The 14,724-nt window shown below is 39.3% G+C and overlaps 1 protein-coding gene across 1 annotated transcript in view; it reads left to right on the forward strand.

The window, feature by feature from the left end:
• The window catches only part of MARK1 (microtubule affinity regulating kinase 1), a 160,956-nt gene that overhangs the window by 70,378 nt on the left and 75,854 nt on the right, over positions 1-14,724 (forward strand). Inside the window, exons 3-4 of the mRNA XM_004699909.3 lie at positions 283-486; positions 1,614-1,667. Coding sequence (XP_004699966.2) covers positions 283-486; positions 1,614-1,667 — 258 coding nt within the window. The remainder of the gene's footprint in view (positions 1-282; positions 487-1,613; positions 1,668-14,724) is intronic.

The raw sequence follows: 14,724 nt of genomic DNA on the forward strand, positions 1-14,724 counted from the left end.
CTAATGGGGTGCCACGTCCTGGCCCCAGCGTCCATCGTTTGTCTTCCCTTGGGACCTCCTTGCTCTGCTTCCCTGCGAGGCAGCCACTTTTGAGGAGTCTGTGGGACTCTAAACTACATGTCCTCTTATATTTTTAAATCAAGAGCATTTTGTAAAGGAAGACAGTTATAATATTCATTACATAATTATTTATTTAGAATAATGAGATTGTGTATGGTCTTCTTGATGGTCCTTTTGTAATACAATTTAATTAACAATGGAATCTTGTGTCCTTTGCTGTAGCATACTTCTGTGGATGGATACACAGAACCACACATCCAGCCTACCAAATCAAGTAGCAGACAGAACATTCCCCGGTGTAGAAACTCCATTACGTCAGCAACAGATGAACAGCCTCACATTGGAAATTATCGATTACAGAAAACAATAGGGAAAGGAAATTTTGCCAAAGTGAAATTGGCAAGGCATGTTCTAACTGGCAGAGAGGTAAGTTTTCATGATGCCTCTTAATGTTTCCTTGAACCTCTCCAGAGTCTTATTTAAAAGTTTTTCTCTTAACTGTTGTTGGGAGCAAACCAGTGTTGCAATATGGTAAGCACTGGGCTATTTATGAATGTAACATTAGTTGGTAGAAGTGTTTTGCCAGATAAAATTGATCTAGAAAAGAGGCACGTTGACATCTCTGAAGAGCCAGGTGTGCCGCAGATGAGCACTCCGTGGGTTCTGGTGAGCTCTTCTGATGGCCATTGTGTCCCAGCCCAGGAGCAGAGCTTGGTGGTTTTCTTATTAGCTACAGTTCAAGCTGAAATCTATATCAACGTGCACATTGAAGGAGTCTTGTTATTCAGATGTTTTTCTTCGGTATTGGATAATTGGATTTCTGAAATCCACTATTTTAAATTATTTGTATTTATGTGTGTAATAAAAATGCTTATATTTACACATAGATGGGTATTTATTTCTGTTGTGGAGGGGTCAAATGCTTTGTTTTAGATAGTTTAGCTTCTAACATTCTTTATTCTGTAATGTTTACTGGATCTGATTAGAACACTAGAAAAACTTCAACCAAAGGGTATTTTCCGTTCTCACTTTGTTCTGTACCTGATCTTACTGTCATTGCTCGTTGAGTGTAGCCTGTTCTGTTTGTTTTAATCCTGGAGCTGTTATGACACAGACAACACTAGGCAGAGACTCAGGACATTCCAGTCCATTTTGTTACTCTCCTATGAGGAAGCATGGGCCTCTGAACGCTTAATCTCCATAACCATTTTATACATGTAATGCTTACCTTCAACTTTATAAGTCTCCGAACCTGTAGATGATTGCTGCTAGTCAAGAGCGTAAGTAAAATATTAAGATTCAAGGTGATTTTTACCTTAAAAGGAAGCAATAACAAAAACTTGCTTTTATTGATTCAGAATCATATAAGTTAAAGACTTTAATCAAAAGGACATATTCTAAAGCTGCCAAGTTATCAAAACTTTATCATTTACTAAAGTGAGCGCCAGAGTTAGCTAGTATTACATCTATTGGGAATGCAGCAAAAGATGTTTTCTTTGTAAGTGTCTATTAAAATCTATATTAGCTAATATAGTTTAATGATTATTTTTTAGGTTGCTGTGAAAATAATAGACAAAACTCAGCTAAATCCTACCAGTCTTCAAAAGGTTTGTAATCCTTTTGCTATTTACATAATTAGCATGTAAGTTTCTATAAATTCGGTTGTCCTAAATTTCTCACTATGTCTAGAACTACATTTTGCAGTTTATATAAAAAAAACACATACGATATGAAGTATAATGTTTATGATTTATCAAGTAGTTGTTTGAAAAATACTTTATACAAAGTCATGCAGATTTTGAGACTCATTTGTCTCTTTTAATTCAGTAGAATAAAACATTATGTCCAGTGTTTTGAAGTACTCGAGACTCTGCTTAAATGTCTAGTTAAGAGTTAATATTGTCCATAAGGGGCTTGTTTTTTTGTTGTATTCCTTCTTCCTAAAGAACTCTAGTCTTTCAGTGAACAGTTAGAAGATACATTTGGTTCTTCAAAGCTTGAAAATATGCACCCACAGGGAAAGAAAAGAAGCAGATAGGATAGGGAGTCCCCCCGTGAACCAAAGCTGTCTCTTGGTGTTTCATCAGTTGCTTAAATGGTGGTATCTTCCCAAATACACATGTTTGTACTTTAGAACTGAAATAAATGGTTTTACTATTTATGCCAAATATGCTACATCTGTAGATAATGAGAAAATATACAGTTTAAAAAGAAAAAAATGGTATCTTAGTTTCATGTAAATATGACATAAATAACTTTGAATTCCTAAAACAGCGAGACTCTTAAGTGAACTGGTATGCTTAACTGGACCTGGTTTAATTCTGACATGAAGATTGACAATTTGCACTGGTCATAGCAAGGCCTTCCACATGGTTCATTGCCAAGTAACTTGGGTTATTTTGAACATTTCTGTTTAGAGGTCTGTTTTTATATTTTATTTTTTCAATTTAACAACTAATACAGTTTTTCATAGCACTGATATTTTTTACCAGTAAGAACATGAAAAGAGTTTGCTGGACCCGTCTCTAAGTGTGAAATATCATACTTTGTAAGACTCTTCTATAAGAAAATTTCTTCTAGCACCTATCTCAACCACCTTTGATCTTTCGTACACAATGAATCACCCACAAATGCGGACAAGTGGCTATCCTGGTGAGAACCTTTTAAAATCCATAAACTTGCCCTTGGCTCACCAAAATTTTTTACTTTTCCTGGGTTAAGTTGTGGATTAGATGGAATGACTGTCAGGAAGCATTTAGAACTACTCCAGCTCTGTTGTGCTTGCTGGGCTGCAAGGTATTGTTTCCCCTTCTATCTTTCCCAGGGGGCCCATGGAAGGCTGCATAACCATCCGTGAACATGAAGCTGAATGTTGCTTTATGTGAATAACTAAAATATGTAGTTGATGATGATACATAATTTCTGTTATGAATTCTGGTAACCTGGGTGTTAAATTAAGCATTGCTTTTTTTAGATATATGACGAATTGTGTTCTTTAGTCTGTGAAAATAAAAGCAAAGGAAAAATTAGAATTCACTAAATGTAACCAATTCCCAGTGTTGTTTTCTGATTTTTAAAAAATTCACATTTGTGATAATAAACTTACCTTTTCTGTTAAAAGTTTTGAAAAACAAACTACCAAGGTGTTCTTGCATTATAGAGCGTCCAGCAATTGACCCGACCTTTAAATCCCAGAAACATCTCCCAGGCAGTCATATGTGAACACGAAGTAATGGAATGAAATATGGTTTGTTGGTCTTAGCATATAATATCAGAATATGTTCGTGTCTTAGGACTGGTCATTAATGGTCAGAGACTGATAACAGATTGAAATTAAATAAAGATTATTTTAAAATCTTCTAAAGTATGAAGAATCTTACCTCCAGAAAGGTTAGGTTAAATCTTGTCCTGGATTTGTATCTGCATTTAAGTGAGCTCACTATTTTTTCTGCTTATTTGTATAAAGTATTTATAGGATTTATTGCCTTGTTTTGACATCAATGGTAGATATGATTAATCCACTATCCCAATTGTTCAAAACTTATAAAATATAAAGTCCTTAAAATTAGCTTGGTCTTTGGGTTTTTAATTAATAGAATCCAACATAATGAGCTTCCATAGTTTAAAATTTTTGACGTGTATACTATATTTATACACGTCCAGGCCAGCGTCCCGCCTATATTAGTATTTTCTGTAGTGTGGTTCATGAATCACACTAGTGATTCCCAGTACTCTGCCAAGCAGCTAGAAAAAGCACAATAATGCAGCTATCTTATTTACAGTTCACAAATTAGAAATATAAGTTTAATTATGATTTTTTCAGAGGTTCCCCAATGTTTAATAGATTGAACACAGTAGATTATACCCAGATGAAAAGTTCGTGTTAGTTGGCACTTGGCTTCGGCTCATAGTCACCAAGGTGCAGTTTTATCTCTGCTAGCATTTTTATGTTTGTGTGTATTGTTAATTTGCATTTTCTATTGTTGTATTATATTTATTACATTCTCAATTTCACTGGTCAACAATAGTATCTTTTCTTGGGACTAGCCCCTCTTGATTACATGTCCAAAATAAATGAAATGAAGTCTTGCCATTTTGTCTTCTAAGGAGCATTCTGTCTATATTTCTTTAAGATAGATTTGTCCCTTCTTCTAGCAGTTCATGGTATAGTCAAGATTCTCACCAACACTTTAATTTCCTTGGTCTTCTTTATTGTCTGTCTTTTTATGTATATGAGTAAATTTAAAAAGCCTTAACTTGCGTCAGGTGTACTTTAATCCTCAAATGACATAGTTACTTTTCAACACTTTAAAGAGCTCTTTTGTGACAGAGTTGCCCAGAGTTGCAACATGATTTGACTTCTTGACTGCTGCCTTAATGGGTGGTAATTGTGAATCCAAGTAAAAGGAAATCTGTACATAACTTCAATATTTCTACAGTCATCATGATGTTGCTTATTGGTGCAGTTGTGAGGATTTTGGGGTTTTTTTATATTGAGCTTTAATCCACATTGAAGAGTAGTGTTTGTGTTTCAAATTCTCTTCACTTTCAGTAAACAGAGTTGTATCCTCTGCATGTGTCCTCAGTGTTGTCCTCTGTTTTAGTACGCCCAGCCAGGGGACATCATGTCTCAAGCTCTTGTCAGCCCTACGTGTCTCTCTGTGTCTTAGGCTTGGGGGTGCCAATATGAAGTCTAGAACCTCACTCTCTTTCCTTTTTGGTTTGCTCCCATGTGGGCCTGGCAGGCCGGTCTCTCACCCCAACCTGTAGGTTTAGTGTTGTCCTCTGTAGCACACACTTCTAGGGAGGGGATCAGTTTGGCGCTGATTTGGTGGCCCTGTAGCCCGCTCTGTTGGTGAGTTGTTCCATGTGGTTACGTTGCCCTCAAGGTTTGGCACACTGGTGGGGTCTACATGCTCATTCCCATTTTTTTGTGGAGACATAGACAACACCCTCCCCCTGCTTGGGTTAGTGCCCTGCTCCCCCAGTGCCATCGTTTCCACCTTTTCCTTTTCTTTGTGTTGGAATGGCATGTACATCCTTGGGTTTGGCCTTTCCCTGTCCAACTGCCTGTACCTCAAGCCGTATACTGTGAGATACGTAGCTATTTTTCTATACCTACTGTGCTGGTTATACTTACCTCAGTGAACTCATGTTGTACTGGACCTTTTATGATTGTCTGACTTCGGTTAGCATAATTTCCTCCAACTCTTCCCATGAGATGATGTGCTTCATGTGATCATCATAGCTTTTTAGTGATGTATACCACTCCATTGTGTGATATGCCAGAGTTTTCTAATCCACTGTCTCTCGATGGAAATTTAGGTTGCTTCCAATTCTTTGTGATTGTGAATTGTGCCTCAGTAAACATTGGAGCGCAAAGGACTGGTCGTGGTTTATTTCTCACCTCCTCTGGGTATATGCCCAGTAGAGGGATTGCTGGGCCGTAAGGTAACTTCATTTCCATTTGCTTTGAATGTCACCAGATGGTCCAATGAGCGTGCAGCACCTGAGCTGCGCATGCGTCATGTAGCTCACCCGGAAGCTCTAGTTTCGTTGCCTAACGTGGACCCGCGACAATGAACCCTTTGACTAAGGCAAAGCTCCTCAGTGAGCCGGGCTTGGGATGGCCGATAAGATTTCCTGGCACTCTGAGTACAAGGACAGCTCCTGGATCTTCCTGGGAAGCCTTCCCTATAAACTGACTGAAGGAGACATCATCTGCGTGTTCTCACAGTATGGAGAGGTCGTGAACATCAATCTCGTGAGGGACAAGAAGACTGGGAAATCCAAAGGATTCTGTGTCCTGTGCTATGAAGACCAGAGGAGCATAGTCCATGCTGTGGATAATTTTAATGGGATCACAATCAAAGGACGGACCATCCGAGTGGATCACATATCCAACGGTCGGGCTCCGAAGGACTCTGAATGGTTGGATGAGACAAAAAAGAAAAGAAAGAAAGTCAAAGAGAAGCCTGAGCAGGAAGCCATAGCCGAGCCGCTGCCATCGTCTTCCTCTGCCCGCATCAAGGTGATAAAGGAGGAGCCAGGCTTGAGAAAGCACTACAGCAACAACTCCAATAGGGCCCCCAAGGCAAAGTCCAGAGAGGGGCGGAAGCACCAGCCCAGCTTCCCGGGAACGAGGGGCAGCAGACCCAGACAGGAAGGAGAAGTCCAAGGTCGAACCTAAGTCCTCCAGCAAGAGGGAAGGAAGAGCGGACAAGAACCAGGATGGGGACCGGAGCCAGGATTGGGATCAGGATGGGGACCGGAGATGGCATCGGGACCAGGGCCAGTTCTGAAGCACAAACACTCATCGTGGCTGGACCAGCATTCAGGGCGGAGTCACCATACCCGGCATCTGGTCTAAAGGCACAAGAGGCCCTGGCATTCCTGACCCTCGGCTTGCTCAGCCACAGAGGAGATTGGGAAGTGAACTGGAATTTTAAAATGGAATCTGATTCAGTAATACTTTACGCGTGTACTGTTTTCACTCTAGAATGTCTCTGGGGGTGGGGTGGGGTGGTTGCTTCTTTCCATGTATCCGTCAACAGGAGAGGGATGCAGGTCCAACAGCCATGAGTCCAGGGTTAGCCCAGTGGGGTCCGTAGCCAACAGACCCCAGTGCATGATTAGATGGCCAGGAAAGAGAAGCTAGTAGGCAGTTCTAGAATCTTGCCTTTAGAGCTCCACCTTCACATGGGCAGGTAGAACAGGGGGGAGATGAGATAGTACTGAGCAAGGACAAGGATGCCCTGTGCTGCTGCTGTTGTGATCAGCTACCCCATCCTTCTAGCTTGTTTTTAAACATTTTGAACTTTTTTGTTGTTGTTTTGGTACACAGATCTTTCTTATCCCCTCCGTGTATTTTTCACTTCACATGAAACATATGAAAGCAGTGATCAATCCATTCCTCAAACTGTGTAACTCCCACCTCTGTTCAGTCAACACATTTTCAACACCATAGAAAGCAGCTCTGTGCACCCTTGGCTCTCCCTTCCCCCTTGTGGAAGTTACATAGTCTGGTGAGTGTTGAGAGTGTAGGGGTGAAGTCTAGCCTGTCAATCAGAATATAGCCAGTGAGTCCTCTGTGTGGGCATGCATCTCTCCTGAGGTTTCTGGGAACTCTAGTGTTTCCTACTTGGAGATTGGAGACACATACACTCTCTCTACTCATCCCCCTGAGAGACTTTCTACTGACAAGACACATGGAGCTATGCTGATGGCAGTAAGAGCTCTGGACCTGAAGAAACCACGTGGAGACCCTTGCCGCTTTGAGATGCTTACAACGCCACTGGATCCACAGGACCTCCCACGCACTGGCCTGTGATAGTCCTGCATTCAGCATCATGGCATGTGTTTTGTGAGTCTGAAAGGGACTTTATAGATTGGTATCGGACATATGGGCTAATGGCGGACATATGTACTTGATCTGGACTGGGCAGGGATGTTTCCTCAATATTCAATTCCTCTTGTATATAAAGCTCTTGTATACATATGAGTGTCTATGAATTTGTTTCTATAGTATATCCAGACTAACACACCTCTCCTCAGCCCCTGGTCACTATCCATCTGCTTTCTTTTTGTCTCTGTGTATGTCCTGGCTCTGGAGACCACAGAGAAGTGGAATCATACTGTGCTGGTACAGTGGTTAAGCATTGGTTTGCTAACCAAAAGGTCGGCAGTGCCAACCTCTCAGTGGCTCTGCAGGAGAGAGGTGGGAAGTCTGCTTTTGTCAAGATTGACAGCCTTGGAAACCCTTTGGGAACATTCTATCCTGTCCTCTAGGGTTTAGGAGTCTAATCAACTTGGCAACAACAGGTTGCTCATTGGTTCCTGTACTCAGCCTGATGTATTGTGGCTGTTATCAGCTTCCTCTTTCATGACTGCATCATCAGTATGCTGTATACCATAACCCCACTGCCCTTGAGTTATTCTGAGATGGTACATCTGATTCTGAGTATACATTCTTCATTTTATAGTTTTCAGTGATTACATCTGGTTGTTTTTCATTTTGTATAGCTTTTTTTTGCTAAATTTATTCATAAGCGTTTTATACTTTTTTATATTTATAAGGCAATAATTTTCTTTGTGGATTCTTGTGTGCTTGGATCTAGAAAAGCAAATGTATACTTTAAAATATACATATTACATATATATATATATAGATAGATATATATATATAACCAGATGGCTTTCCACAGTGGCTGTCAAAGACCAGTAACATTGGTGGAGAGCTCCTCTCTTGCCACATCCCCTCCAACATTTGTTGTTCTCTGATTTTCTGATTTGGGCTCTCCTCCAGGGTACTAGGTGTTACCTCATAGTTGTTTTAATTTGGATTTCTCTGATGGCTAATGATCGGGAGCATTTGCTCATATGTTTAGTGGCCCTTCAGGTCTCCTCCCTAGTGAAACATCTGTTCAGGTCTTTTGGCCCACTTCCTCAAGAGGGTTAACTGTTTTATTATTTTTGTAGGCTAGAGGGTTATCATAGATTTAGTAATGAGCCCTTTGTCTGTTATGTCATTGCTAAAAATCCTCTCCTGGTCTGTGAGTTCTCTTATTACTCTCTTGGTAAAGTCTTTTGATGCCCAAGGTGTTTTATCCTTAGTATATTTCATTTGCTGATTTCAGCTTCATCTATGTGTGTACCCTTCCTTATTATAGTTAACCTATGTATTCCCTGCCCCAAGGTTCTTAAGTTTGTCCTGATCTCTTCATTGATGGTCCTGATATTTTGGGGTTTTCCTTTTAGGTTTGTGATCCACCTTGAGTTTGCCCTTGTGCATGGGGTGGGGTAAGTGTCTTGTTTCGTTTTTCTACAGGTGCATATCCATTGTTCCCAGTACCACTTGTTAAAGAGGGCATCTGCCTCCCACTTGATACTTTTTGGGCCCTTGTTGAAGATCAGCTGTCTATATGCTGATGGTTTTATTTGTAGGTTTTCTGTTCTTTTCCATTGGTCTGAGTATCTGTCATTATTCCAATATCATGCTGTTTTGACCACTGTGGCTATGTAGTAGGTTTTAAAATCAGGTAAAGTGAGTCCTCCAACTTTGTCCTTCTTGAGGGTTTTTCTGCTTACTTTGGGCTTCTTCCCTATCCATATGAAATTGGTGGTCAGTTTTTCCAATTCTTTGAAAAGGTATTTGAATCAGTATAGTGGTAAACTTATATAGTGCAATGGGTAAGATTGACATCGTTACTATATTGAGTCTTCCAATCCATGAGCATGGAATATTCTTTCATTTGTGAAGGTTACTTTTGGTTTCTTGTAGTAGGATCTTGTAGTTTTCCTTGTATAGGTCTTTTGTTTTGTTTTTTCTTTAGCTATATCCCTAGATATTTCAGTTTGTTCTTGGATATTGTGAAGGGTACTGCCTTCTTGATCACCTGTTCCGTGATCTTATCAGATACATAGCTAACAAGGTGAACTCTTTGTTAATCTTGTATCCTGCCATTCTTCCATATTTCTCCATTGCTGCCAGTACTGCTGTTGTGGAGCTTTTGGGGTTTTCAATGTATAGAATCATGTTGTCTGCAAATAGCAATACTTTCACCTCCACTTCTCTCAGATGGTTACCTTTACAGTCTTCCCACTGCCTTATGTTGTTAGCTAAGGCATTTGAAAAGAAGTGGGGACAAGGAGCATCCTTGTCTGGTCCCCTTTTTCCGTGGGATTCTTTTGTCTTTTCTCCACTGACTTTGATGTTGGCTATTGGCTTTTCTTAAATAGTTCATAGTAACTTGAATAATTCCTCTTCCATTCCTATCTTCTTGAGTGTCTGTGGTAGTAACATAATCTGTTGTCAATTTGAGAGCGGCTTAAGAGTGAAGGGGTGGAATTTAGCAAGTCAATAATGTCGCAGTTTGATTGGAGAACAAAGAGATAAATAGCTTGTTGGAGGTGTGACACAGACTCACTCCCTGTGAGACATTTCTGAGCAGAATTCACATGAAGTTACCCTGAGGCAGTTAGAGTTTTGGAGCTGACGGAACCATGTGGAGAGCCCTGCCAGTGCTGAGATGCTTACAAAGCTACTGGATCGCATGACTTCCAAACCCCTGCCTTGTGATCTTCCTGCATTTGGTGTCATTGCATGTGTTTCGTGAGTCTGAAGAGGACTTTATAGATTGGTATTGGACATATGAGCTAGTGTCAAACTTATGGACTGGGATGTTTTCTCAATATTCAATTGTTCTTGTACATAAAGCTCTTTCCTACACACATATGAGTGTCCTTGAATTTGTTTCTCTAGTCTACCCAGACTAACACAGTGTCTTAATTAGAAATTGGTGTTCAATGTCACATGCTTTTTCTTCATCTACTTATATTTTGTGATTGGTATCCTTTTTCTTATCAATGTGGTGAATAATATTGATAGACTTTTGGATGTTAAACTATCCTTTCATCCCTGAAATGAATTCTACATGATCATGGTGGATGATATATTTTATATACTTTTTATTCTGTTGGCCAGTATTTTGTTAAGGATTTTTGCATCTGTGTTCATCAGAGATAGTGGTCGCCTGGTTTGGGTATCAAAGTTATACTGGCTTTGTAAAATGAGATTAGGAATATGCCATCTTTTTCTATGCTCTAGAATAATTTGTGGAGGATTGGTGTCAGCTCTTCTCTGAATGCTTGGTAGAATTCTCCAGTGAAGCTTTCTGGTTCAGGAGCTTTTTTTGTTGCTAGTTTATTGGTAACTATATCTATTTCTTCTTTTACTATGGGTCTGGTGAGCTTCTTGACCTCTATCTGGGATAATTTAGGGAGGGATTGTTTTTCTAAGTATTTGTCCATGTCTTCTACATTGTTGAATTCATTAGAATACATACATTCATAGTACTTTGTGATTACCTTTTTTAAAAATCATTTTATTGGGGGCTCATACAACTCATCACAATCCATACATCCATCCATTGTCTCAAGCACATTTGTACAAATGTTGCCATCATCGTTTTCAAAGCATTTTCTTGCTACTTGAGGCCTTGGTATCAGCTCCTCATTTTTCCTTTCCCTCCCTCACAAACCCTTGATAATTTATAAACTGTTGTTATTTTTTCATATCTTACACTGACCAATGTCTCCCTTCACCTGCTTTTTTGTTGTCTATCCCCCTGGGAGGGGTTATATGTAGATCATTGTGTTTGGTTCCCCCTTTCTCCCCTCACCTTCCCCTTCCCCTCCTGGTATCACTACTCTAAATATTGGTCCTGAGGGGTTTATCTGTCCTGGATTCCCTGTGTTTCCAGTTCTTATCTGTACCCGTGTACTTGCTCTGGTCTAGTCAGATTTGTAAAGTAGAATTGGGGTCATGATATTGGGGGGGAGGAAGCATTAAAGAACTAGAGGAAAGTTGTAGGTTTCATCAGTGCTATATGGCACCCTGACTGACTCATCTCTTCCTTGTGACCCTTCTGTAAGGGATGTCCAATTGTCTACAGATGAGCTTTTGATCTGCACTCTGCACTCCTCATTTACAATGATATGATTTTTTGTTCTGTATCTTTTAACGCCTGATAGCTGATTCTGTCGACATCTCATGATCACACAGACTGGTGTGCTTCTTCCATGTACACTTTGTTGCTTCTCAGCTACATGGCCGCTTATTTATCTTCAAGCTTTTAAAACCCCAGATACTATATCTTTTGATAGTCCGGCACCATCAGCTTTCTTCACCACATTTGCTAATGCACCCTTTTGTCTTCAACGATTATATTGGGGAAGCGAGCATCACGGAATGTCAGGTCATTAGATAAAAGTGTTCTTATGATGAGAAGTACATGAGTAGAGGCCCAATGTCCGTCTGCTACCTTGATACTTACATATAAATATATGTACATAGATCTATTTCCCTATTGTTACATATAAATATATTTACATCTGTATATGCCTGTATTTAGACCTCTATAAATGCCCCTTGGCCTCCTAGTTCTTTCCTCTATTTCCTTTTCCTTTTCTCTTGCCCCACTATCATGTTCAGCCTTCTTTTGGGTTTCAGTAATTCCTCTCAGTTATATTGCCCTTGATTAAGCCCCACCAGGCATCCTATGCCCTACTCGCCAACAATTTTAGATTAGTTGTTATTCCCTTGTCCCTGGGTTTGTTAACACCTACTTCCTTTCCCAGCCTCCCCTCTGCCATATCCACGCCTCCCCCACCCCCACCAACCTTAGGTCCTGTTGTTTTCTCCATGGGATTGTTTATCCCACCTATCTTATCTAGATAGCCATGCAGAGACAATAATAAGCACCCAAAAAAGGCAGAGTAAAACGAAAGAAATCCAAACAGCAACAACAATAAACAACAAAAAAGAGAAAAGCCTATAAATAGTTCCAGGTCTGTTTGTTGACTTTTAGGAGTGTTTTCAGGTAGAGTCTGATGAGGTGGCACGCCCTGGCCCCAAAGTCTGTTTTTGGTATTCCCAGGGCACTTCATTGCTTTGCTCCCCTTGCTCTACTGTTGCATACCCTTATTAGCATTTCACTCCAATAATATTTTAGTTCTTAAAAAAAAAGAAAAAAGATTATAAATCTAGTTGAAACCCCCACATGTTACTTTTTGGTTTCGTGCACCTCTTTTCTTACCTAGAATTTATTACTATCCTGAACTTCATATTCCTATTTACATCTTTCGTCATTTATTATGGGTGTATTTGTATACACTACACTTACATGTTAATAATTTTTTAATCAATAATAATGAAAAACAATAGTAGTAAAATAAACAATATGTGTAGATAACATGAATAAAACCATATTAAATGATAAAAGCAAGTTGTAGAAGCATAGGGGATTTAAAAAATAATGCTTTATAACATTTTATATATGATTACATCCATGATAATAACATTAAAAGAAATACATAGAATATAGGGAGTTCTGTTGCTACTACAGAGAGTGTTGCAAGTGTCATTATTATGTATATCTTTTTGTGGAGCTAAAAAGGATTTATCTCCTGAGGTGGATTGCTAGACTAAAGGTCATGCCTATCATGCATACCCCCATATTTACTCATGTCAAACTGCTCTTCAGAGTGGTTACACCAACTTAATACTTAGACAAACATTGTATAAGATTTACTGTTGCCCAGTGGACTGTCCCCACCTCTTCATTGTCACAACTTTTAATTCTTGCTAATCTTATGGCTTTAGTTATAGTTTTTCCATGGTTTTTAATGAGATCCATCTTTTGTATTGTAATGTATTTTTATATTTGATATATTTCCTCTGGAATGATTAATCTTTCTCAATTTACATTTGCCAAGTACAACTTCGTGCCCAAAGTTGTTCAATGTGCCTTTGGAGAGACTCAAGGAATAAAAATGGGAACTAATTCATAAGAAGGAAAGCATGTTGTAATTTACCTGGGTAAACAATGCTGTGGAAAAGTAGGACAGCCTATCATTTATTGACTGTTTCCTTGTATTATTTTATAATGAATAATTGACTATAGCATGTCAAGTTTGAGACCATATGGTTTAAAATTTAAAAGTAATATATTCACATTAATATATTCAAATCTCTTTTTCTACATTACTATTTCATGAGGAAGAGTTGGCCTAACTACTTCTAGTTCTACTGGCAATAATTTCATAAGAAATCTCATGTTCCAATAGAATATTTAAAGCCTAGAAAAGAAGCAACATGATGATTTTAGAAATTAAGAGACTGAAAATGCATAGCAAACCCTTCTTATTATATATGGACAAATTATATATATATGTGCCACCGAATGTAATCCAACTCATAGTAGGACAGAGTAGAGTTACCAATTGGATCTCCAAAGATATAATCCATAGGGTAGCAGACTGCCACACCTTTCTCCCATGGAGTGGTTAGTAGGTTCAAATGTAAGCTGTAGTTTAAGACTGCGTCCACACTTCACATTAATAGACCACTAAACTGCCATCAAATACACAGATATAGTATTTACAAAGATTACAGTGAAAGCAGAGAAAGATCCTTGCAATACCAAATGAAAGCAAAAGGCTAAGAAGGCTGTACTGAAGAATACACGAAGAGGTACACATCACCTACCTTCTATAAGTTCAGTTTACTGTGACTCTGACGATAGCCTAAAAGAACTCGGCTAGGCCGAACAGGCCAAAATACTATTACCCCTGTTAAATTTCCATGGTCACTGAATCGTCGTCTTTGTACCTCAAGATTAAACCAGTGATGAAGAAGCCCTGTGGCATCGATAATGCCAGTGGCAACAGAGTGAATAAATCCAGTGGAAAGAAGCAATGTGCATTTGACAACACCAGCTATAATGCTTTGAGGGTAAATAGAATGAGTTTTTCTAAACTATGTTCAGTTGACTAGTTTTAAATAGAACAGGTTTTCCCACTATCAAAAAAAGTTTACTGAAAGACATAGAAAGGAACTGGAATCACAACACAACTCAAAGCCATTGATCGGGCCATTAAGGAGACCTGGTAGGGCAGGATCAAGGGGAACGTAACAAAGAGGAAGTGCTGAAATCCTGGTGGGGACTGAGCATGATAGCGGGACAAGAGGAGAATCAAGGGAAATAGAGGAAAGAGCTGGGAGGAAAAGGGCATTTATAGAGCTCTAGATAAAGGCATGTACATATGCAAATATATTATATGAGGATGGGGAAATAGATCTATGAGCCTACATTTATAGGTTTA

This window comes from Echinops telfairi, unplaced genomic scaffold (genome assembly GCF_000313985.2).
Source record: "Echinops telfairi isolate 266 unplaced genomic scaffold, ASM31398v2 ScPeMD7_7424;HRSCAF=8462, whole genome shotgun sequence".
NCBI lineage: Eukaryota > Metazoa > Chordata > Mammalia > Afrosoricida > Tenrecidae > Echinops > Echinops telfairi.